This window comes from Mustela nivalis (assembly GCF_964662115.1).
Source record: "Mustela nivalis genome assembly, chromosome: 17".
Lineage (NCBI taxonomy): Eukaryota > Metazoa > Chordata > Mammalia > Carnivora > Mustelidae > Mustela > Mustela nivalis.
The window spans coordinates 48,605,806-48,631,983 of record NC_139036.1 but is presented as its reverse complement, the minus strand read 5'-3'; the positions used below and the strand labels follow the sequence as shown (position 1 = coordinate 48,631,983).

The window sequence follows — 26,178 nt, the reverse complement described above, 5'->3', positions numbered from 1 at the left end:
GAAGGATTGGGAGAGGGTCCCCCACCCTCTTCTCTGTTATTGGACCGTAGGGCATAGGCCAGGCTCTCTTCTCAAGCAGGAAAAGGATTTCTGGTTCTGTTTAAAGGATATCACTGTACCTATCATAAGGAGGTGAGCAGGACCAGATGACTTCATAAAGGAAGTTCTTCAGATTTCAGGTAATGGGTAATTCTTTTCAAACTTTTCTGTAAAATGGAAAAAGAAGGAAATCTTGCAGATTGTTATTCATTAGTATAACACTGTTCTAAAACTTGATACATAGAAGTGGACAAAAGATAACTCGAAAATCATGGCCTTGTCTCCTTTATTAATGTTTATCGTTGGTTAATCATGGCAAGTAGATGTGCATTCAGGTACTTTTAAAAGATTAGCAGATATATTCAGGAGTAAATTTTTTAAAAATTATAAACCATGGCTAAATTGGCTTTCCCTAGACATGGAAGACTTGTCCACTCTTAGGAGATTATTAATATCATGGTGTTTTAAGAAGCCAAAGAGCAAAAACTTTCATCATCTCATTAGATACCTAGAAGGTCTAAGTCCATTAATTAATTTTAATTTAAAAAATCATATTAAATACAGAAAGAGAATGGTCTTTTTTTTTCTCCCCATAAAGATGTATTCCAAATTGGACCATCATGCTTTCTTGATACGTTCCCATTAACATTCAAGTGGAACAAAACAAAAATTCTCACTATCAGTGCTGTTTTTTAACTTTTCTTTAAAGTGATACCTAATGTAGTTTGTCAAGAGAAATAAAACACACACATAAGTGTGTGTGTATGTGTATGTATGGACATGTTGGCAGATAAGGGATAATTATTATGTGCAGTTGACCCAATTAGATGCTTAGAAATCCCAAGAAAATAGAAAAACTACCAGAAACAATCTGAAAACTAAATAATGATTGTATTTATTTATTTGAGAGAGAGAACATGCACGTGTGCAAGAGTTGGGGGCAGAGAGAGAGAGGGAGAAGCAGACTCTGTGCTGAGCAGGGAACTGAATGTGTGGCTCAGTCCCAGGGTGACCAGAGCCGCAGGCAGACGCTTAACCAACTAGTCCACCCCGTCTCCTGAGCAATACATTCTGTGTAACAGGAACCATGTGGAATATACTGTGGGAGTTCTGAGTTAAAATAACAAATCATCTAAATACATTTAATTTTGTTCTCTGCGTAACTCCCTGAAAACTAAGGTAGGGGGATTTTTTTAAAGTATAACCCACAGAGAAGAGGGGAATAACAGATAATCCAGCAGCAGTAAATTCTGGAAGCAATAATACCCGTGGACAAATAGTAACCTACCCAAGAAGCCCAAGTCAGTGGGGAAAAGGGAGAATTTTCACAAGTCTCCCCAGAGAATCAGTAGAAGGCATAGGAGCAGGAAGTCCATAGCTGTCCATTTTGTATCGTATCCGTGCAGTGTCCCTGCTTTCACACGGTCCAGCCGGACAGCCGTGAGTATGGTGAGCCCAGAGTCTTCCGGCCTCACTCAGACCCTTACCCTCAGATTCCACCAGAAGAGGCTAATGTAACCCAGTGACGAATTTATTTTTTCCTGGGAACCGTCTTTTAATGGTAACAGTATCGCTCTTTTGCTCATGCAGCCAGTTTTATTCTTGTTACTGAATTCTCAAAGGCCAAACTTTATACCGTTTGGGATACACACATGGTGATAAAACTATAAAGAAAAGCGTGGAGACGATAACCCAAAAGTCAGGGTAATGACAACCTGGGAGCGCGACATTCTAGCTTCTGCTGTATCCGGTTAGTGATACAAAGTTCTCTTTCTTAACCTGGTTACATCTTATATATTTTTAAAAAACTTATAATGAAAGAAAAGATGCCCACAACAACAAAAAACTCTCAAATAACTAGGAATAAATTTACCAAGAAATATTTAGGACCATGTAAAGAGATCATTAAAACTTTACTAAAGATAGAAAGGGTACTCAGTAAATGAAAGGGTGAAGAGGGACACCTGGCTTCTCCCAGTACCTTTGCTATTCCCCCTGGTTCTGCTCTCTCACATACGCTCTCTCAAATAAATAAATAAATAAATAAAGTCTTTAAAAAAAAAAAAAAAAAGAAAAGGTAAAGATGCATCATGTGTTTAGATATGTATACTACATTTTTGAAAACCATCCATTATGATAATTATTTTAATTTCATCTATCAAAATTCATATTCATTTCCATTATGAGTAGGATTTTCCCTCCTTGGGGGGCAGACAGGCTTGATCAAAATGATACTAACTTTCAGATAGAAAAATTAATTGCAAGAAAAGGGAAATGGATATAAGAAAAAAAGGGAATAGATATTAGAACATTTTTGAAGCTACAATAAAAAATAAGATTTATGGTAGCAGTATAGAAGAAAGAACCCAGAAATAGACCTAAACACATGTGAGCATCTAGCAATGACAGCATTACATAGAAGAGGAGGAAAGAGGACATACTTTGGAGAAAATATTACCTAGATCCCTGCCTCAGCAAAAACATTCAGATCAATAAGATTTAAAGAAAAAAAAAATTAAAAGGCTTCACTAAGAAACCATGGATTAATTATGTTTTTGTTGTGATACTTTCTTTTTAAACAGATGTAAAACCCAGATGCCATAGAGGAAAAGAGTGGATATATGTATTTAAAATTCTGAGTGGAAAAATAATATTATAATCAAACTCAAAAGACAGATGACAAACTGAGGAAAAATATTTGCACCACAAATGGGAAGTTACCTTAATTGACAAAGATCTTTTATAAATGAAAAGGACTAATAGTCCAGTACAGACAAGACAAAGGATTTGAACAGGCATTTTACAGAAAAATAAATATGAAAGGCCAGTGGACATAAAAAGAAATGTTTACTTTTATCATAATTAAGGAAATGTAAATCAAAACAGCGGGCTATAATTTCTTACCTCTCAGTTGGGCTAATAATTTAAAAGTTTGGTACTAACTTGAGTGAAGGTGTGGGAAGGCAGGGTGGCTTTTTAATTGATGGCAGTGGGAAGTGTACAATTCTGAAGAACTTTGTGGCTTTACTTGTCAGCATTTTAAGTGCAAGAACCTGTGGACCTAGCTACCCCACCACTAGGCGACACTGGAGATGCTCTCCAAGTTTACCAAGATAGACACAAAACATTTTTTCTTATAGCTTTGTTTATAACAGCAAAGCAAGCACAAGACCCTGGGCACCATGTGAAGACTAGGAGTGGAGTTAACGCTTGGTCCCTACTCCTGGTCATGCTCTCAGTTGAACCATGGAGGTGTGGAAGGAACACTTGCCACCCAGTGTGCCTGCCACCCAGCTAGAAGCTGCACCATACCAGCCTGATCGGCCCTCCTTCCTGGGGCTTCGAGGCTGCCAGCAGTAGCCAGGATTTCCTCCCAAGCAAATGGGAGCTGAGCTTTGTTGCTGCCAAAACCTAAGGATTATCTTGGTGGTGGTGAGAACAACAGAATTTACTCTGGAGTAGCAAACATCACAGATTAGCTACAGTACTGCCATCCCAGCAAAGTGAAACCTTTGTATCTGATGATGGAAATATTTCTGGTTCCCAGTGAACACTGAGTGCAAGCTCCCAGCCCAGCTGTGAGCTCCCAGAGTGCTCCAGTGGTCTCCCCACACAGTGCTCCGTTCCCGGCCACTGTCAGCGAAGATGGCGCCAGTTGCTGTGGTCAGACCTGAACTTTCAGAGGGTTTTAAAGTGTGGCCCACAAAAACTGTGTTCAGAAATACTACTTGATCCTGGCTCAGTCCCTCTTTCCTTTCTCGAGCTGGCTGAGACTGTCAGGCCATCCACCAAGCTGTACCTACAGAGCTTGCCTCACTCCCTGGTTCCAAAAGTAGTGGCAAATTGGTGGTGGTTGGTATTAACTTAGTCCCCGGTGAGAATCCACTTCCTTTCCCCTCCACCATCAGTTGTGAGAGAATGAAGGTCCTTTGCTCTACTAGTGGCTGTGCAGTCAGTAGGCAGGAGCTCTCTTGGCCTGAGGTTAGCTAGATGGTGGGTCCTATATTCACAGATACACAAAGCTTTCTTGAAAATGGAGATAAATAAGGAGTTTTTAGTGGGAGGATAGAGATAAAAAGAATTAAATCCCCTTGCACATCTTTCCAGCACCACTGCCTCCCCTAAGTTGACAAAAGATCTCTTGTGTTTTTTTGTTTTGTTTTGTTTTTTTCTTCCACATAGCTATGCGTGCAGGATTGGCTACATCTGGATAGGGTATGATAAAGCAGTTTTCCTACCACTGCAGCTCCTAGAGACAGACTCTTCTCTTCCTGGGTTTTGGTCATTCTCCTTGTTTATGGGAAATACTCTCATTCACAAGAATCCAGTCGAATCATCTTATTGTAGAGCCTCACCACAGGCCCACCTGTTTGCCTACTGCTGGGTGCAATGACAGCCATTTTCTGTCCTTAAAAATGAGTGTGGCCCATGCCCTGTATTTAATGATGGACACGAATCAGTGTGGGTCCTTCTTCTGCAGCCCTTTCCCTCACCCAAAAGCAGGAGACTTGTGGGCCCCTTTTTCTCTATGGATGTAGAAAGCCTGAATTCTGTATTAGTGGGCCCTGTGATGGCTTTAAAACCCCCCAGTGCTAGATAGAATTAGAAATATTGGTTGTTAAAATAAAAGTTTGGATTTGTTGTTCTTTTTGGTGGGAAGGAAATAATGTATTCTTTAACAGGGGATTGGTTCAATAAATTATAGTCCGTCCATGCAGTGGGGTATATTATTTAATTCTTTAAAATGATCTGTATCTTCAGTATAAAAAGATCTCCTAGTGCAGTTAATCATTGATTAAAAGCTGTGTGGTTGTGATTGTAATGTAGTATTCCCTTTGTGTAAATATGATGTTGGTGTATATATGAATAGTTTCAGGAATAAGCCATAAGTGAGTGTATTTCTTATAGGACCCATGTGGGAAGATTGGGATATTTTTGCTTCTTTCTACTGTTTAATTTTTCCTGTTTTGGAATTCTATGTCTATCTATTTTTGTGAGTTGGAGTTGTCTAGGTCATGGGACTATAGCTAACCATCCTTCAGTTCTGTCTTCCTAATTTGCAGTACTATATTTTTGTCTTTTTAATTTATTTTTCAAAGTTAAATGCCCTTCGTCTTTCCGTTCATATACTCTTAGGTTACACAGGATGACATCAATTGAAAGAGAAGAAAAGGAGAAAGTCAAGAAAAAAGAGAAAAAACAGGAAGAGGAAGAAACGATGCAGCAAGCCACATGGGTAAAATACACATTTCCAGTTAAACATCAGGTAATTTTTCTAATAACTTTTAGAATAGGTTTAGCCATTTCTGAGACTTGTATTCTACAACTTTGAGTATCTAAATTCTGTTTTACTTTTGACACAATCTTTTATTTAATCTAGTTGGAACGAAGTAAATCTTGCAATTTTATAAGCATGAATTTATCTTATTAGAATATAGGTGGGCCGTTAGACTAATCTGTTGAAATTGTTAGAAAACTGTAAAAGTGTGTTACATTTTTCATATTAGAAACGGGTACAGTTGACTGTGGGAAAACACGGGTTTGTATGGGTCCACTTACGCACAGATTTTTTTTCTGGTAAATACAGTATGGTACTGTAAGTGTATTTTTCTTCTTTTGATTTTTCTCCTTTTTTTTAAAGATTTTATTTATTTTAGAGAAAGGGTAGGGGTGGAGGGGCAGAGAGAGTCTTAAGCGGACTCCGCTCTGAGCATGGAGTCCATCACGGGGCTTGATCTCATGACCCTGAGATCATGATCTGAACCAAAAGTAAGAGACTGCACCACACAGGTGCCTCCTGCCTTATGATTTTTTTTTTTTTTTTTAAGATTTTACTTATTTATTTGACAGAGAGAGAGATCACAAATAGGCAGAGAGACAGACAGAGAGAGATGAGGAGAAGCAGGCTCCCTGCCGAGCAGAGAGCCCCACACGGGACTCGATCCCAGGCCCCTGGGATCATGACCCGAGCCGAAGGCAGAGGCTTAACCCACTGAGCCACCCAGGCGCCCCTGCCTTATGATTTTCTTAATGACATTTTCTTCTCTCTAGCTTACTCTGTTGTAAAGAATTTAGTATGTAATACGTATAACAACAGAATATGTGTTAATTAGCTCTTTATGATATTGGTAAGACTTTGGTCAACAGGAGGCTATCGGTAGTTATTTTTGTTGAAAATAAAATTAATTGGTAAACTTATTTGCCTGACTGTTGATCTTGTTTGGTGAAAATAGATAAAAGCAAATGTACTTTATAAGCATTCTCATTCTCGTTTAATTAGAATGTTTTCATTTATACCAGGTTTGGAAACAAAAAGGAGAGGAATACAGAGTAACAGGATATGGTGGTTGGAGCTGGATTAGTAAAACTCATGTTTATAGGTTTGTTCCTAAATTGCCAGGCAATACTAATGTGAATTACAGAAAGTCATTAGAAGGAAGTAAGTAATTGAAGTTATTTTTTTCTCTGTTATAGTTTCTGATTTTGTACTATTTCTTATAAATTTGTAGAACATTGTACATATTTTGGATAAAAGTGCTTTTTTCTGGAATTTTTAATAGAACATATGGAACTGCCGATGTAGTTAATTAATAATAAACTCTAAAATATTTTTTTAAAGATGTTATTTATTTGTTTGACAGAGAGAGATCACAAGTAGGCAGAGAGGCAGGCAGAGAGAGGGGGAAGCAGGCTTCCCGCTGAGCAGAGAGCCCGATGTGGGGCTTGATCCCAGGACGCTGAGATCATGACCTGAGCTGAAGGTAGAGGTTTCACCCACTGAGCCACCCAGGCACTCCCTGGATTTATTCTTTGGATTTTCATATCTAGGATTTCAGTTAAAGATGATAGAATAGAACTTACTTAAAAAAGAGAAAGAGAAAAGGCCTGAGCCACTTATTTGTTTTTCTGAAATCTTAAGTTCAGTATTGCCTTATTTCCTAAGGAACCACCTGTCTGGTAACCTCAATGTTACAGCACATGACAAAGCCAGAAAAGAAGCAATAGAGACTTCCATGACCCCTCCACGTAAATGAGGGAGGTATTAACTCCATTTGTGTTATTCACTAACACTTTGGTATTCAGAATCACAGCAGTCTAGAGGGGAACTTGCCCTACGAAGAGACCATTTTGAATCTCACATTCCATGAGCAGGTTATTTCCTGAAGATGTGACATTACATATAGTTCACATAGATACAGAGGACACAGCCCTGACCACAATCGATGTCTCCTCGCTCCCACCGTCCTCTTTGCATGCTCCGTTGCCATCTCTTTTTTGTTACCTGAGCAGTTTTCAAAAGCAGTTCTCACTCTGCGGTATAATTTGTCCGTGTGTGGTGTGATGGTGTGTTCTCTCCTATGAAACCTGTGCTATGGTGACTGCTGCATGCGTACGTAGCTAACTAATTGGACTTCTTGTGAATGTTTCTGGTGAATCCTACTGGCTAGATATTTGAAACTGTTAATGTGGTAAAGTTATCATTTTGGATTATTACCCTTTAACAGAAAAAATATGTATTTCATAAGGCTCACTGGAACTTATATGGCTGTTGTGTATCTTGCACACAGTAGATGCTCAATGAGTATTTGTTTGCCAAATAGAACTATTCAACATTAAATTCTGTTTTGATCTGATTATATTCAAGTTGAGTGTCCTTTATAATAAATTCTAGAAGATTGTTAACTTTTTTATTGCCATTTTGTTGCTCCAGTTACCCAGATAGCACTGAGAATTCCAGAGAATTTTTGTTCAGTTGTGCCTGACCTGGTTTGTCTCGTGTAGTAAAATCCAGATTATCAATAAGCAAAACATTTACACTTTTGTAGGTTTATCTTATAACCACTTTCCGTAGCATACAGTTTCTGTTTTCCAAGTGCTGGGCTTTTATCCAGTCAGGTACCAAATTGGTCTTCCAGCATCTTTTAGATGGTAGAGGTGCACAGTGCACATTGTTAGCTTAATTTAACTACAGAGTAGGAATTACAGTGAAGGCCTTAGTAACCACCAATTTATTATCTCAGAACTAGTAGTCACTATAAGAGTGGCTAATCTAGTCTGATCATATGATAGAAGCACAGATGTGTTGGAGAAAACCAGAGAGAAATGCAGTTCAGGGACCTTGACTTAGCATCAGAAGACTAGGTGTTCAACTTGACTGCTGACTGTGTGTGTCCCTTATCTCTAACCTCCATTCTAACTCAGACTGGATGCATTTGTTTTGCATATTAGTTTATAAGTGTCAGTAAAGGTATTGATGTGCAGGGATTAGCAGGATCTTAATTAGTAGTCTGTATGTCAAGAAGACCTTTAATGGAGAGGAAATTGCAAATATTTTACAATTGTCTAAGTATCTGGATTCTTAAAGCTTTTAAATGGGCTATTGCCATCATATAAAGCTCTCTTTGAGCAGCTTGAAAACATCGAAAACATATTGCCCAACTATTCTGAAATTACTTAAAGAAGCACTGAGTAAGGAGAGTATCAGCTTAGTTTTTGTCCTGTGGTACCTGGGGGTCCAGATGCATCCTGTCACTATTTTATCTGATTTCTTTCTTCTTTCACCAGTATGCTACTGTCTTGACAGATACTGAGTTTGTATTTTCCACTCTTTTCCCTTCCCTCAGCCAAATCTTTCTGGAAGGAATCATTTATTTAAATAAGAAGTAGGTATATGTTGAGAAGTCCTTGGGATATTTGGGATCAAGTAAAGAAGAAAATAAAAGGTAGAAAATGCCTGTGAGGCCCAAGAAAATTCATCTGGACAATAGTTCTGTATCGTGGATTTTTTTTTTTCCCTTATGGAAAATTTGAAACGACATGAGAGTAAAAAGAGAAGAGAAAAATGAATTCCCATGCAACCCATCATTCAGCTTCTGTCACTCTCCTGTTAGTTATCATCTACTTTTTTTCCTGGAGTTCTTTTTTTCCCATGTATTTAGAGCAAATTCTAGAAATCATGCTATTTACCAGTTCCATATATAGCTCTAATTAGAGTAGACATTCCATAACCGTCATGACATTACCCGTTCAACGAACTAACAGTATTTAACACATCCATCTTGAGAGTCTCAGTTCCTATTCCAATTACCCCAATTGTGCCAGAGACACCATTTTACTGTTGGCAGTAAATTAGCTTCAGACAAGGCCAAACATTGCATTTGGTTATTTCTCTGAAGTCTCTTTTATTCTGTGATAAATGCTGATTCCCTACCCGGCAGGGGTGGGGGGAGGAAGTGCATAAACAAACTTCTATAATTAATTTTACTGGCTCTTGGATAGCCTTGAAGTCTATCCGTGGACTCTGGGTGAAAAATACTTAAGTATTTATCCTTCTAATGTGATTCTTTAACACGAAGTATGTTAGAAACACTGATGTAGACCTAGTGGAGTTATTGAGCGGTTGAAATAGTCTCATAGTGAAGGATTCTAAAGAACTTCTAAAATGCACTCATTCCTTTTATGCTTTCAGTCAGCTGAACATATTAGGAAAATATAGACTATTTTCAACTTTTGTGGTTTGTTTTTTTATTAAAAAATGGTACAAATGCTGGAAACTACTTGATAATTTCCACTAAACTAGATTTATTAAAGTAAATTGCTAATATTCAGAATAACCATAATTATATATATATATATATATACACACACACACATATACACACTCAATTCTTTTTAGCCAAAAATAATGCGGATGAAAATATGGATGAATCAGATAGAAGAAAAAGTCCACGGAGTCCAAAAAAAATAAAAACAGAGCCTGATTCTGAGAAAGGCGAGGTAAAAGATTCAGATGCTGCCAAAGGAGCAGACCAAAGTGAAATGGACGTTTCCAAGATTACTGAAAAGAAGGACCAAGGTAAGGAGAGTATCCGGTGTGGAGGGCAGCCTGGGGGTGATAAAATTGCACTGGATCAGACTCACACAGCGGAAGAGGTACTGCCTTGTCTTTCTTTGATAGCAGCTTTATTGAATCATAACTCATGTGCTTTATAACTCACCCATATAAAATGTACAGTTCAGTGGTTTTTAGTATTTCACAGAGCTGTTCAACTATCACCATTATCAGTTTTAGAACATTCTCGTCACCCCAAAAGGAAACCTCATACTCATTAGCAGTTAGTCTCCAGTCCTCCCTAAATCCCCCTCAGTCTACTAGTCTACTTTCTGTCTCTATGAATTTGCCCTATTTTGGACATTTCATATAAATGAAATCATGTAATATGTGGTCCTTTGGGACTGGTTTTTTTGACTTGGTGTAATGTTTTCAAGCTTCGCCCATGTTGTAGCATGTGTCAGCATTTTGTCATTTTTATTTCCAAATAACAGTCCATTTTTTGGTTGTGCCACATTTTGTTTATCCAGTCATCAGTTGGTGGACATTTGGGTTTCTACTTTTTGGATGTTATAAATACTGATAAGGACATTTATGTGTAAGTTCCTATATGGATATATGCTTTCATTCCTCTTGGGTAAACACCTAGTAGTGGAATTACTGGGTCTAGCCTTCTGAGGAACTTACGTTGTCTTTTGTGAAAAGTCATTTTTTAAAAACTAGATAAGCTAGGTAATGTATGAGCCCTAAGATATTTTATGACCACAAAACATTCTAAACAAAATTTTCATGAAGGTATGGTGTATGGGGTAACTGTCATATGCTAAGTAATTTTCCACTGTGACATTCCAATTTCAGATACTAAGAATCAGAGTATTTAAATATTTACTAGATGTTTTTTAAACCTTTCATAAAGTTTTAATTTATATTGAAGCCCTTGAGTGAAAATAAAAAACACTGCTAGTTTTTAAAATAAAAATACTGCAAATTCCACATTGGAGACTAAAAGTTACACTTACATAAATGTCTTTGTTTCACAGATGTACAAGAAATTTTAGATTCTGACAATGAGAAACCCTTTAAGGAAGAACCAATGGAGATAGATGATGATGTGAAAACAGAGCCACATATAAACTGTCACGAAGGTTCTCAAGTAGATGTGGTCAATGTCAGTGAGGGCTTCCATTTAAGGACTAGTTATAAAAAGAAAATTAAATCATCCAAACTAGATGGACTTCTTGAAAGGAGAATTAAACAGTTTACACTGGAAGAAAAACAGCGCCTCGAGAAAATGAAGTTGGAGGGTGGAAATAAGGGTATAGGAAAGACCTCTGCAAGTTCTTTGAAAAGCCTTTCTGAGTCACCAGTAACAATGAAAGCAAAAGAAGGGTGTCAAAGTGACTCACTTAGACAAGAACAAAGCCCCAATGCAAGTAATGGTAAATCTGAAGATGTGATTCGGGGATGCTCACAAAGTGATTCCTCGGTTCTTGAAATCGGTGATCCTGATCATACAACAGAGAGACTTTATCCAAAAGATCAAATGTTAGATGATGTCTCCATTCAGAGCCCAGACACAAACTGTCAGAAACAAAATTCTGTTGGAAATGACATAGATGAGAGTCTCTCTGAACCTACGAGTCAAGGCCAGGAACCTAGTAAGATTAAAACAAGAGGAAGTGACTTTCTCATTGGTGACTCCAAACTAGCCTGCACAGATGAAATTGGTACTTTGATCTATAAAAATAAAAAGCCACTCATACAGGAGGATAATGACACCATTGTTTCTCCTTCCCAGAGCCCATCACTTCCATCAGTACCTAAAAGTACCGATGATAAAGATCTCTCGTGTCTGTCAAAAGCAGTGGACTTTGAAGGAAAACTAGGATGTGTCTCTGAATATAACAGCACCTTGGAAAATAGTTCTGATACTATGTCTATTCAGGACAGCAGTGAAGAAGATATGATTGTTCAGAATAGCAATGAAAGTCTTTCTGAGCAGTTCATAACTCAAGAACAAGGTATTGAAGGCTTGGAGACATTGAAACGGGAGTTTGTTCCAGATAAGTCCCCTGGAAACTATGATAAAAGACCACAGGGTAAGGTAACTGAAGCAAATGGTAGAAAGCCAAGTCAAGAACAGAAATTAGAGGAGAGAACCGTTAATAAATGTATTGATCAAGTCAATCTAAAAAGTAGCACTGACAAAAAGAATAATGAAAATCGAGAGTCTGAAAAGAAAGGACAGAAAGCAAGTACCTTTCAAATAAACGGAAAAGATAATAAGCCCAAAACATATTTAAAAGGGGAATGCTTGAAAGACATCTCTGAGAGTAAAGTAGTAAGTGGTGACATTGAACCAAAGCTTAATAATATAAATAAATTAATTCCTGAAAATGATATTAAGCCTTTGACTGCTAAAGAATCTGCTGTAAAGCCATTCATGAATGGTGATGTCATCATGGAAGATTTCAATGAAAAAAACAACTTGGAAACAAAATCATGTTTACGGAGATCTTCAGATGGTGAAGGCGACTACCAAGATGGCCTAGAGACCCTGCCATCAACCAAAGAGTGTGAGAGTGCACACGCTACCGTGCCTTCACTGTCTGGTCCGGAAAGCAGTTCAGGGAATCAGGTAGAAGATATGGAAGTTGAAACCTCAGAAGTTAAGAAAGTTACTCCCTCACCTGTTACTTCTGGAGAGGAATCTAACCTCAGTAATGATTTTGTTGATGAAAATGGTCTGCCTGCCCACAAAGATGAAAATGTCAATGGAGAGTCCAAGAGAAAAACAGTCATCACCGAAGTCACCACCATGACATCCACAGTGGCCACAGAATCAAAAACCGTAATCAAAGTAGCAAAAGGTGATAAGCAGACTGTGGTCTCTTCCACAGAAAATTGTGCCAAATCCACTGTTAAAACCACCACTACAACTGTAACAAAGCTTTCCACACCCTCCACAGGCAGCAGTGTGGACATCATCTCCGTGAAGGAGCAGAGTAAGACTGTGGTCACCACAACGGTGACAGACTCACTGACCACTGCAGGGGGCACTCTGGTGACATCTATGACAGTGAGCAAAGAATATTCCACAAGAGACAAAGTGAAACTCATGAAATTCTCAAGACCCAAGAAGACTCGTTCGGGTACAGCTCTGCCATCCTATAGAAAGTTTATCACCAAGAGCAGCAAGAAGAGCATATTTGTTTTACCTAATGATGACTTAAAAAAATTGGCCAGAAAAGGAGGAATTCGAGAAGTCCCCTATTTTAATTACAATGCAAAACCTGCCTTGGATATATGGCCATATCCTTCTCCTAGACCAACGTTTGGTATCACTTGGAGGTATGTACTTTAAAATGTATTTGGGGAAGGGAGAAAGTCTTAAAAAGCGTTGTATAGGAAGCATATCTCATTTTTTACAGGAAAAAAAATGAGATCATAAGAGATGAGATAGGGGAGCATAAGTTTAATGGGTCAAGTTAGTAATGGAAATAAGATACAGAGAATCTTGAATTTGGCCAGCTGGGAGGTACTCAAGTTTCTTAAGGAAAAATGTTTTAAAAACTGAAAAAAATGTAAGGGAATTCTTTAAAATGAAATTCAGTTTTACTTACCACAAGACAGAGGAAACCTGTCAAATATAGTTGTTTTTGTGCTTTAACTTTCCAAATTATTGCCATGTGTTTGCCTTGGGAATGAGAGAATTACAGACTTGGATAATCCCCTTTCTGGAATGTTTGTATTTTATTTCTATTAGGTAATTCATAGAAACATAAGACATAGGAAACATGCCTGTGAATCACACAAAGTTCATCATAACATGGAAATCTTCCTAATGTAATTTATTTGCATGATAAACATTTATTTTGGAGTTCTCTGTTATTTATGTGAGAAGAGGTAGTCTCTGAGATTTCTTAGGGATTTTTTTAAAACCCAGAAATAGTCTTAATTTAAAATTTTCTGGGCATTAAGCTTTGGGGATGAGTTATAAGTACATAGTGTTGGCAGTTATCAGATCGTGTAGTTTTATATTGGGAAAGGATCTTAGAAATTCTTATCTTTTATAAATGTGTAATAATTTGTCTCTGGCCACAGAGGGACAGAGTTAGGAATTGTTCCCGGTTTTCCTAAATCCCAGTCCAGTGCTGTATCTGCTCTGTCACATTTCACATATCTGTCCTTGCTTTGTCCTTTTTCATGTCCTTGTCTTTTTATCTTTTCATCCTCACAACTGGAAAGGACGGAACATAAAGACTGAAAACATAAGAGTTCTATGGGGCATGCTCGGAAGTCAGGAACAATCTTGATTGCTTCTAGATTTTGGTAGGAACCCAAAGTTATTTCAACAAATGAGCAGACTTCATTTCACTCTAGGCTTCATTTCTGTGTGTCTTTATTATGGTTCCAGTTTCTTTAAGTTAAAATCATACCTTTTTTGGTTTCTTTTATATTATAACTAGTATTATAAAACCAAAAAAAAAAAAAAAGGTGAAGTGTAAATGAGTATTCTCTCTAAAGGAATTAACTTACTAACATGGCCAGTCATAGTTGGTTTGACCAAGGTTTTTATAACTCATCTTTTGATTTGAATTAAAATATCATCACTCCATTACACATTCAATAGAGACAGCTGAAAAGTACAATTTCTCTGCAGGGCCTGCAATGAAGGATTTGCAGAATCCTGCAGGGAATCAAGGAACTCTTCATTACAGTTCATGGATTTATAGGATTACTCTGCACTTTTCTGCTTTCTTCATTGAGAGCGGTCCCAAAATGTATCCTTGACTGTCCTGCAGGTAACTTCTTTCCCACTGGAAAAGTTACTATGTACAAATACTTTAATTAAAATGACCTGGCAGTTGTGGAGGCCGACCTTTCTGCTCTTTTCTTTTCCGAAGTGGAAGGTAGGCTCAACTGGGAAGCACTTTTCTCTGAACCCATTCCGATCGAATGTTGCCCAGGGCTCTTTTCTGCACGGCCGGGTTTCAGGAGCCTTGTATTTTAATATGCACTGTGGGCACAGTGGGTACCTGTGTAGTTAATTTCTCATGTGTTAATGGAAGGAAATACCGTCCTGTACATTTTAAACAGATATTGCTGTCAAATATGTGCTAACGGCTCAATTTGCTGAAGTTGAGGGAAGATACAAGAATCCCTTGTATCTAACAGAAGCATGGGTAAATATGTAAAATATTCTTGACTTAATGCATTTTTAAAAGGTGTATTGCTGTAAAAACCATGGATGTGAAATGCATTTTTGTACTCACACTTGAATAAGATATGTCTGATGCTTAGAGTAGATGTAAAGAATCCAAGAGGTGCTTGTTTGAGCTTTATTCATGTTGAGGCTGAGCAGTAGTGAAAAGGGAAACTTGTCAACTCATTAGGCCTCTTTTCCCCTCCGCACTGCCCATTCCCTCACCTCCTTTTTCCAGGGCCCTGATTCTGTTTCATGATCACTTTGAACCAGTAGTGGTCCCCACAGTGCCGCCCGAACAAACGGTTCTCCTGAAAGGCAGATCTATCCTGTGAATATTCGGTCGGAGCTGAGCCGCCTTCCACGTGTTAACTTCAACCGCAGGGCTGGGAGGGGGAAAGTGTTTGTCACCTGTGCACCACGTCTGTGCCAAGTACTTCCCTTTACAACCTGCCCGATGCCGGATACGTTTCAGAAGCCTTCAGCGGCTCACCTTGAATGCTCTTCTCCCCTCCCACGGCAGCGCGTCGCTCCTGCCGGCTTCATCTCTTGCTACGCTTCCAGCCCCTTCCCTCCAGTCGGAGCCCAGCAGATGTGGCTGCTGGGAAGAAGAGTGTGCTGTTGGTACACCTTCCTCCTGAGCGGATGTGTGCCCTTTGCCCTGCTGTAGCCACCTCCCCATCCTTGTCCTCTGAGACCCAGGCAAGGCTCTGATCCCCAGACCAGAGCCGAGTCAGGTGCCACTCCCACTTCTCTCTGTTAAGCTCCTGAGGAAGCAAGGACAGATCATGATTCATTTCCGTCTCCAGCCCCTTTCAGTCAGTCTAACACACACAGAAGGCACTCCAGTGTATTTTGAATGAATACGTAAATGAACAGGCTTTTGGTGTGTTCCCCTCCTCCTGGTGTTTCTGTTGCAAAATAGAGGTGCACTGAAGTTGCTATTTGACAGTAAAGAGTGAGTTGAGGAAGAAGAGAGAGAATAAGAAACATTTCTTTTCCCAAATACATATCCATTTGCTGTGTCCAGAGTTCCCTAGGCGTTTCTGTAGGGTATAGTCTGAAAGTGACACATACTTCCCCCTTCTCAGGACATCCCTGCACTGGATAACGTTCCCCCTCCCATTTAAGAATTGTTCTATCTAGGGGCGCCTGGGTGGCTCAGTTGTTAATAAGCGTCTGCCTTTGGCTCAGGTCATGATCCCAGACTTCTGGGATCGAGCCCTGCATCGGGCTCCTTGCTCAGCGGGAGGCCTGCTTCTCCCTCTCCTATCCCCTCTGCTTGTGTTCCCTCTCTCACTGTCGCTCTCTCTCTGCTGAATAAATAAATAAAATCTTAAAAAAAAAAAAAAAAAGAATTGTTCTTTCCACGTTAGAGGATTCACAGGGCAAAAGCACAAGAAAGGAAATCCTGGTGTCACAGGTGGAGATGGGAATTTAAGAAGCTGCTGCAACTTTTTGGTTGGAGCATTCCCTTTCTCTCATTGTTCATTTTCCCAGCTTAATGTTTAGTACAGAAAGCATTGCCTCTCAAATACAAATTATCTTATAGTTTACCTTCTGTGTCTGTTGGAGGAGGAAATTATTTTAGTTTTATAGATTTTTCTGTATACTGCAATCAGCCAGTATATTTACTTAAGTACATGTAGCATTAATTACACACTAACAGAGAATTGATATCCTAGGGCTGCTTTACAATATTTTATGGTTAGTTCCATCTTGGGACATAATATTCATTGCAGCTGTAAACTCATTTTGAAATATATCTTTAATATTATTTTTAAAAGAATATCTAGAATGTTTAGTAACTTAGAAAAAACCTGAACACAGAGATTCCTGTGTCTCCTTTTCAGTAACGAATCTCGTATTAACCTTTTTTATTACTGATTGTGTTACAGAATTCTGAAACTATTAACTAATGTAACTAGAGTGTTTATTAGTATTAGCAGATGTTCATCATCCAGTAGTTCATGTTTTGCAGAACCACCATTTGGATACAGAATTTCTGTCCATTTGGAAAGGCCTTATTGGATTTGCAGGGGGTCTTTTTTTTTTTTTTTCCTGTTTTGTGTTTTGAGAAAATTTAAACAGTTTCATTTTGTTTCAGCACAAATAAATCAGTTATGATTTTATCCTTTTTCAAAACTCTTATCACCTTTAGTAACACAATTATTTCCCTGTATTTGTTTTTTGTAATTTATCTAGCACATATTCTGGAATTAGGCTAAATGTATAAAATCTTCATAAATTCTTGCCATGTCAGTCTTAAAAAGAAACATGCTTATTTTACAAATTTATATGGCATTTGAAGCAACTGCAGACCCTTTTTAAATTGTTAGATGCATGTTACACCCAGGAACAAAAGGGTTATTTTATTAAGGGACATGTAATAGCCAGAGTACTTACAAAATCATCATTATTAAAATCATAATGAAGACAAGAAACCAGCCATTCGGTTTAATAATAGAATGTGTCTGTGTGTGCGCGCACCTGCGCGTGTACATACACGATACATATGTAGTTTTTCTTGGGTTTTTCTTTCAGGTATAGGCTTCAGACTGTGAAGTCCTTAGCTGGAGTGAGCCTTATGTTACGGTTACTGTGGGCGAGCCTGAGATGGGATGACATGGCCGCCAAGGCTCCTCCAGGAGGAGGGACCACACGGACAGGTAAGGGTTTCTTATTTTCTGTTTGAAGTGGAAAAGAGAAAAAAAATCACTTGACCGTTCACTTAATTTTAAGCATTTCTGTTATTTATTAAAATATAACACTTGTGTCTAAAAATACAGCTTTGCTAAGGTTGGGCAGCACATGCTGTAAGATCCTGGGGGCAGGCAGGGAAGAGGGGGGTCAGATGAGAAGGGAGTTACTTTTAGATGTGAACCAGTCTGGATTTTTAAAAAGATCTTTATTGGGGTGCCTGGGTGGCTGTCAGAAAACATCTGACTCTTGATTTTAGCTCAGATCATGATCTTGGGGCCATGAGATCGAGCCCCGTGTTGGGCTCCACGCTCAGCAGGGAATCTGCTTGAGATTCTGTTTCTCCCTCCACGTCCAACCCCTTGCCGTCCCAGCTCCCCATACTCGATCACTTGTATGCATGTGCTCGCTCACACTCTCACAATATAAATCTCCCCGCCGCTCCCCCCCCCAAAATTCTGGTCTTTATTTTCTTTTATTTATTATGGTATAATTTACAGAAAACAAACTGCACACATATATAAGACCCACATTCTGATAAGTTTTCGGACTCCTGGGGGCGCCTGGGTGGCTCAGTCGTTAAGTGGCTGCCTTTGGCTCAGGTCATGATCCCAGGATCCTAGGATTGGGCCCCGCATCAGGCTCTCTGCGCTTCTCCCTCACTCTATGCTTTTGTGTTCTCTCTTTCTCTCTGTCAGATAAATAAATAAATAAATCTTTAAAAAAAAAAGAGAAAGTCCACTCACGGCCCTTTGTTATCGCTCCCCTCCTGTCCTCGTGAAACCTCTGAGCAGCCTTCTTTCACTGACATTTACTGTATATTTTCTAGAGAGTTCTATGTGTTTATATTTTTCTCTTTCTCCTAGTTCGTTCTTCCTCTTTTTTAGTTGATAAATGGAACTGGAAAACATACATGATTTTTAAAAATTTACATGTATGATTTAAAAAACTGAGTGGATGTGCATGATGACAAAGCCAGCAAAATCTAAAAAGTTGAAATATAAATCTTTATTATAAAAAGATTTTTGTTATTGTAGAGTATAAGTCAGTTAAACTGGGACATCCGGAATCCTATGCTTGCTGCTTCTTTCTTCTTAGTATTTTGACTGTTTTACTGCCAGAAGCTAAGCTGCCCCCAGATAGTATTTTGCTCAGTTTAGAAATTTTCAGTGAGGTAGAAAGTCAGTATTCCTGTACTCTAGCAATGATCCCGAAGTCATTAATTAATCAAATGTTTTCAAAAGTTTATTCCATGTGTGTCTCCTTTTTTAAAGCACCAGATGTTGTACCTTTTTAGTTTCTGAATATTTTAGGTGGTTATTAATACTGTGTGGATTAAATCACCATAGAAACATCTGAGACTGAAATCACAACAACAGAGATAATTAAAAGGCGAGATGTTGGTCCTTATGGCATTCGATCTGAATATTGTATCCGGAAAATCATTTGCCCCATTGGAGTTCCAGAAGCACCAAAAGGTAAGGAATACAAATAATTCTATTCTTTTGTTATTGACCTGTTAACCACATCTTTTACCAATTAAAATTTGATTATAGGGACATTTGGATGGCTCAGTCAGTTAAGTGTCTGCCTTCGGCTCAGTTCGTGATCCCAGGGTCCTGGGATCAAGTTGTGCATCCGGCTCCTCGCTACCCCTGCTTGTGTGTGCTCTCTCTTCTCTCTCTGTGACAAGTAAATAAAATGAAATCTTTAAAAAAATTTTTGATTGTAATCATTTCTTTAACTCTTTATTCCAATTATGAAAAAGATACCTTCTCATTACATGAACGATACCATTACAAAAAGGTATTTTTTCATTACATATCTTTACATTTTTTAAAATGGTATTTAAGTAATAAACATAACAGGATTTCACTAGACAAACATATCTATAGGCATTGTTCCAAGCACAGGGAGGGTGCAGAGAACTATAATACCTCTTCTAGGGGCACCTGGGTGTCTCATTTGGTTAAGTGTCTGACTTGGTTTCCCATGATCTCATGGGTTGTGGGATCGAGCTCCATGTCACGCTGTAGCTCAGCAAGAAGTCTCCTTGAAAGATTCTCTCCCTCTGCCCCTCTATCTGCTCATGCTCATCCTTGCGCGTGAGAGCTCTCTCTCTCTCTCTTCAAGTAAATCTTAAAAATTAATAATACCACGGGGCACCTGGGTGGCTCAGTCGGTTAAAGCCTCTGCCTTCGGCTCAGGTCATGATCTCGGGGTCATGGGATTGAGTCCCACATCGGGCTCTCTGCTCAGCAAGGGCCTGCTTCCCTTCCTCTCTCTGCCTGCCTCTCTGCCTACTTGTGATCTCTGTCTGTCAAATAAATAAATAAAATTCTTTAAAAAAAAAATTCTGTAACACGAGAATCAAAACTGTTAATGCTAAAAAGAGTTCAGTGAGGTGATCAGATTCAAGAGATGTAGATAGATAAAAATGAGTAATTTTATTTCATATGTGCAAAAAAGCATTTAGGGAAAAAATCTGTTATGAAATGGGTAAAAAGAGAATGCTGTCCTTAGAAACGTACTACTTAATAACAGAAGCTAATTGTCTCCAAATGAATGTGGTTTACATTTTGAAATCTGATTACATTCAAAAGTTCCTCTTGCAGAATAAATGAGAATAGATTTTTTAAAAAGAACCTCAATAAGGGGTACCAGTCCTAGCAGAGGATGAAAATTAGCATAAGTAAAACAGTGTTGTCATGGAACTAAGACAGCCGTTGCTCGGCAGAGAAACAGATGGAACAAGTGGTTTCTGACGTCTTCATTCTTGACCCCAGAGCTTTCAAATCACTGCAGTCTCTTTGGATCACATTTCTTTGCCTCTTTCCGCTTTGAATAACCTTGGTCCTACTGCTGCTTCTGCTTTCTTCGGCTACTTCCTTGTTCCCTGAACAAATGGGATGGTTCAGTGCTTGCCTCTTTCTACTTTTTATTTTTGAAATCTTACCATTAGATTTTACCTCTCCTAAATAGTTTCAGATCCGTTCTTCACACAGGCAACTTTCAAATCCTCCTCCTCAGTGCTGTGATGGAAAATACGCATTGCCAGAGTAGCACATGCCAAGGACACCCGGCCCAACTGTGTGGGAGGAATACAGTAGGCTTCTTGAAGGACGTGTATCCATGTTGGCGTCCAGTGAGGGGGACAGAGGCGAGGAATGGGTCACAGCCAGATAGAACAGGCTACGTAAAGGCTCATAGGCCTTTATAAACCTGGCCCATGAGCTCTGACCCACCACCTGGTTTTGTTAATAAAGTTTGATTGGAACACAGCCATACATACTCACTTAGGTATTGTTTCTGACTCTTCATGATACAAAGGCCCAGTTGGATAGTTGTAACAAAGACCATCTGGCCCACGTAGTGTGAAGTATTTACCATCTGGCCCTTTAAGAAAAAGTTTGCCAACTCCTCTTTCTTATGCCATAAGAGGAGATGCCAGAAGTACTGTAATTTTAGAAGCTCTATTTGCTTAAAATGCTCTGATTTCTTTTCCAAAGAAACACCTACACCTCAGAGGAAAGGCCTTCGATCAAGTGCATTGCGGCCAAAGAGACCAGAAACGCCCAAGCAAACTGGCCCTGTTATTATCGAAACTTGGGTAGCAGAGGAAGAGTTGGAATTATGGGAGATCAGGGCGTTTGCTGAAAGGTAAGGAGTTGGTTCACATGTAAGCAGATATTTGAAGCTTAACTTCAGTATGTCCTAGTTAATTTTATTTCACCTCTTGATTTTAAGTGCTAGCTGTAGATGATTTCTTAAAGTCCTATTTCTAATTTTAATGTGTTGTATCTGTTTGTCAGTTTCTGATTATCTTACATTTAATGTTTATTTTTAAGCGGAAATAATTTCAAACCTTTTTATAATATGAAAATCGACCCGATTCCATTAAATATTTGATACCGGTGTCTAGTAGTGTCATTTCTGATAAAATTCCTCCTTTTTTTTTTCCTGCAGAGTGGAGAAAGAAAAGGCACAAGCAGTTGAGCAACAGGCTAAGGTTAGTGAACAGAAGAAGGCAGACGACCTCAAGGCCCAAATGGAGGCTCACCCCCGACAGCAGCGCTTGGCTGTCCAGCAGGTGGGGGAGTTGGTACTAGTCCCACCTGGCAGCACATTGACATTTTTAGCCAAATTCGTGCACACCAAAAGCACAGTAATATATTCATGTGGTTTTATTTATTATCACTAGAACTCAATGGGTAAGTTTTTGTTATTAACATATTGTCGGCACACGGTGTTAACATTAGCTTGAGGTGTTTGTGGGTAATTTTCAAAGATAATGTTGTCCTGTCAAGTTCTAATTGTAGGCCATGAAAAAGCAAGTTTTACTAAAACACTTTTAAGAGTTTGCTGTAATTGAGGATAATTAAGCTACCAGTGGTTTCTTTGCTTTTCCACACTATAAATAATATATTATATGTGCCTGAATATCAGGGGCTCACATATTTTCTCTTGAGAGAATACTATTAAATATGCAAACTTTTAGGATATAGATGAAATCAATAAAGATCTATTTGCAATATCACTAACTTAGTTACATATATTTAAAAATTACATATTATATCAACCGAAGTATTCATTTCAAGCTACTTTTTTCCTCTTACATTTTATAAAACATTCCTTTAAATTTTTGTGCATCTTTTACTTCTGTATACTGTAGGTCATTGACTTCCCTTACATCAGAGATTTAGATAAAAGCACTGTTGGATTTTTCATGTCTGTTCATTCAGAGAAAAAATAGCTAGTTGTTTTGTTTTTCATTTTATGGGTATGTTTTGTCATCTCTATAGTGAAATCTAATGTTTTACTTTTAAACATTTATTTAAAATGTTTATTTACAAATAAAGTCAACATTTCCAATTTTGAAGGCATACCCTCAGGAGATAACTACTAAATAGGTGTTCAGTTTCTTTGTCTCCCTGCCTCCTTTTTTTTTTTTAACTGATTCAGTCAGATGACATCTCCAAAGTATCCAAAACTAAACTCCTTTTCTTCTGAGGAATGAGATACTATGTGAAATACCTCATATTACATTCAGGCATATAGGATATTTACAAAGTCCTGTAGAGTTGGGCTGTGATGTCACTGGTGAGCAGTTACCAATGGCAGGAGAATGTTCAGCATTACAGCTTTAGCTTAGTACACATCTCAGCCCCACCATTAACCAGCTCTGTCTAGGCCAGTTACATAATTTCTCTGAGTCTCAGTTTTGTCATCTTTAAGTTAAAATACCAGTAACTCTGTTGGGTTGGTCTGAGCATTAGGTAAGATACTGATGAGTAAGCATGCCACCAGGTTTGAAATGAGTGCTGCCCGTGTTCTTACTTGTGGAAGCTTATATCGTTGTGTTGGTAAGGTCAGGAAGTGTTAGCAATCTATGATAAAAGATACACAGATCGTCTTTAAAAACCTTATAGTCTGATCAGATTATACCTCTTTGCATAAAATAGTCTAAAATATTTTTCTATAAGAATGTGTGATGTGAGTAGTGTAAGATGTTTAGAGAAGATATTTTACTAACATTTTCAGCTTGCTTACCTTGTTCGTCAGCTTGAATAGTGGCATTTAAATATCGACATGTTTTTTTTTTTAAATTGGGTAAGTTAACATTCTAGTAAACCGGAAACCTTTTACAGTTCCTACCATTTGCCTCTGTTCTCTAAGTTCTGCTGCCAAGCAACAAGGTGTTTCTCTCTCCAGTGAAATTATCAATGTCTCTTTTATTTGCATTCTGAAAGCTTGGACATTTGTACAGGCTGTGATTTAGAGTCCTTAAAATATGGCCTTCTTCAGGAAATTAAGTTTAAGGGCAAATTTATATGAACATATTTTCAGAAATACTTTAGAAGCTTGATCCAGTTTCTTAAATTTGGAGAAATTATGGCTGGACTTCTTGCAGAATGGTCTCATTTTTATTGAGAACTGTTTGGTTCATGTTTTCTGTCCCTGGCTTTTCTAGAAACGATTGGAACAGCAGAAGCCTACAGTAATTGCAGCTTCCACCACTTCCCCAACAAACAGTACAACTAGTACCATTTCTCCAGCACAAAAAGTTATGGTGGCCCCCATAAGTGGCTCAGTTACAACTGGAACTAAAATGGTACTCACTACTAAAGTTGGATCTCCAGCTACAGTAACATTCCAGCAAAACAAGAACTTCCATCAGACCTTTGCTACGTGGGTTAAGCAAGGCCAGTCAAATTCAGGTATACAACTGTTATTAAAGAAAAGACTACTTTCATTCAGGGAAAAAAAATTTCATTCCTTTACTGAAATGGAACATTTCTTTAGAAAATTGTTTTTCTTCTGCAGCTGATTGAGCAAACGAGCTATAACAGTTGGTTTGTTACAAATAGTATTCATTATTATTACATTAGCGAAACTCCTCTCTTACATTACTTCACTTTCAACATTTACATAGTTCACTTACTTTGAGTGGAGAGGAATGTTTGTCTTAAAAATACAAAATGAGCCACATTTCATGCATCGGTGCCCTTCCTAAAAGTCACTACGTTGCTGGTTATTTTAAATCTAAAGCTTATTAAATGTCTTATACCCCATTAGCCACCAGCACAGCTGCCACATCTGCTACAACCATTGCCAGCACAGGTCAGACGTTCCAAATTACAGGCAATCCAGTCACTATGGCAGGAAAAGTAATTACCAAACTGCCACTTCCTGCAAACAGCAAGATTGTCGCTGTAAATGTGCCAGCAACGCAAGGAGGTAAGGGAAATGTGAAGAGTTTTAATTCACATTTGCCAGATCATACTGTCGCCATTATTTTTCATTTCCTTTTCACTGATTTCAGTCCTCGGATCTCACATTCTATGTAGCCCACTATAAAACCCTGCCACACGTAGTTTCTCCTCAGAAACCCAGCAACACCTGATGCTTTTTATTAAAAGGGCAGTTGTTAATGACTTCTCCATCTTTCTTTAAGGCGTTGTTCAAGTACAGCAGAAAGTTCTGGGTATCATTCCATCAAGTACAGGTACAAGTCAGCAGACCTTTACTTCATTCCAGCCCAGGACAGCAACAGTCACAATTAGGCCCAATACCTCAGGCTCTGGAGGAACCACAAGCACTTCACAAGTAAGAATTCTTTACAGGCTTATTTTGCTTTGAAGTGTGAAGCACACCGAGTTGAAGTTTTTAGAACAACCTCTTCCAGGATTAATCCAACTTCTAATTTTCCTTTGCCTTTTACGCAGTATGTGACAAAGTACTGATTGTTTTTAAAAACCTGTTGTATTCTTAAGCATAAATCATATGCAAAATGTTCATTTTTAACATTTAGTTAATAGCATATTTTTATATGTTATGAATCATAATAAATGCTTTCTAGGATTTTGTAAAGAAAATTCCTTCATACAAAACAATGGACAGCATTGGAGCCCCCAGGGAAACTTGCTGTGCAACTAAGAGTAGAATGAAAATAGAATGCATGGCATTATAACTAGTTTGTTATCAGCTGATATGCATACGTATTAGATATGTGTAGCCGTTTCTTTGGCTCTAAGTATCATGGAAAATGTTTGAAGTTTCATAGACTTGAAAATAATGTGCTCTGTAGTCTCTCCTCTAAAACTATGAAAGAACATTGGGTTTCCACTCTTAGTATTATATTCTGTGGTGACAGTTACATATTGGACCTCAGGGAAAATAGGACTCAACATTTTCCTGTGAGCAACCATGGTGGTTATAGAACAAAGCTTCACTGGGTCTTGTCCCTCCCTTCTAGCCTGTAAAGAGGTACTTGGTATCAGTGACAAAGAATTTCGTATGATCTCATTTGAATTAAATTTTCTTCCCTCAGAATTCCATCTTTATTCTGATGCTTAATGTAACTTAAAATGTAATGTCCAAGAGCCTTTGTCATTTCTGTAAACCTGTTTATCAATAGAGAATGTTTAAAGATGTGTGTTCGAAGTCCGTCATGCTCTTAGTCCTTTTAAAAACATTTTAACTCATTCCTTTGTGTCATTTATAGGTAATCACAGGGCCTCAGATCCGCCCTGGAATGACGGTCATTAGAACACCGCTCCAACAGTCCACACTAGGAAAGGCAATTATTCGAACACCTGTGATGGTGCAGCCAGGTATTCATCCCTCCAGCATTTTCCTCTTACACCTGTACAACCAATCTAGGAAATCTGTAATACTCTCTACTGGCCACTCTGCATACTGAAAAATACCAATGTGAATGAATACTTCAAAGCACACTAAATTTCTAATCCACTGTGGGGTACATCCATATTATTTCATTTCTGGCATTGCGAGTAAGGGAAAAATAGATCCAGCTATGCTTAATAAAAATGTTGTAAAAACCTGTAATAAATAGAAGATAAATTAATTCAAATCACTGGAGTAAAGAGAATGAGTCAAG

General features: G+C 38.3%; 1 protein-coding gene across 34 annotated transcripts in view; it reads left to right on the top strand.

The window, feature by feature from the left end:
- Positions 1 to 26,178, top strand: part of BPTF (bromodomain PHD finger transcription factor) — a 159,079-nt gene that overhangs the window by 95,904 nt on the left and 36,997 nt on the right. For 11 of the 34 annotated variants that reach the window (XM_082706621.1, XM_082706620.1, XM_082706619.1 and 8 more), the window contains 12 exons: positions 5,176 to 5,305; positions 6,340 to 6,478; positions 9,716 to 9,895; positions 10,912 to 13,222; positions 17,622 to 17,746; positions 19,127 to 19,255; positions 21,287 to 21,437; positions 21,744 to 21,867; positions 23,749 to 23,995; positions 24,354 to 24,515; positions 24,733 to 24,884; positions 25,783 to 25,891. In XM_082706621.1, the coding sequence (XP_082562747.1) occupies positions 5,176 to 5,305; positions 6,340 to 6,478; positions 9,716 to 9,895; positions 10,912 to 13,222; positions 17,622 to 17,746; positions 19,127 to 19,255; positions 21,287 to 21,437; positions 21,744 to 21,867; positions 23,749 to 23,995; positions 24,354 to 24,515; positions 24,733 to 24,884; positions 25,783 to 25,891 (3,959 nt within the window). The remainder of the gene's footprint in view (positions 1 to 5,175; positions 5,306 to 6,339; positions 6,479 to 9,715; positions 9,896 to 10,911; positions 13,223 to 17,621; positions 17,747 to 19,126; positions 19,256 to 21,286; positions 21,438 to 21,743; positions 21,868 to 23,748; positions 23,996 to 24,353; positions 24,516 to 24,732; positions 24,885 to 25,782; positions 25,892 to 26,178) is intronic. The other 23 variants (XM_082706595.1, XM_082706591.1, XM_082706613.1 and 20 more) reach the window with 3 other exon arrangements.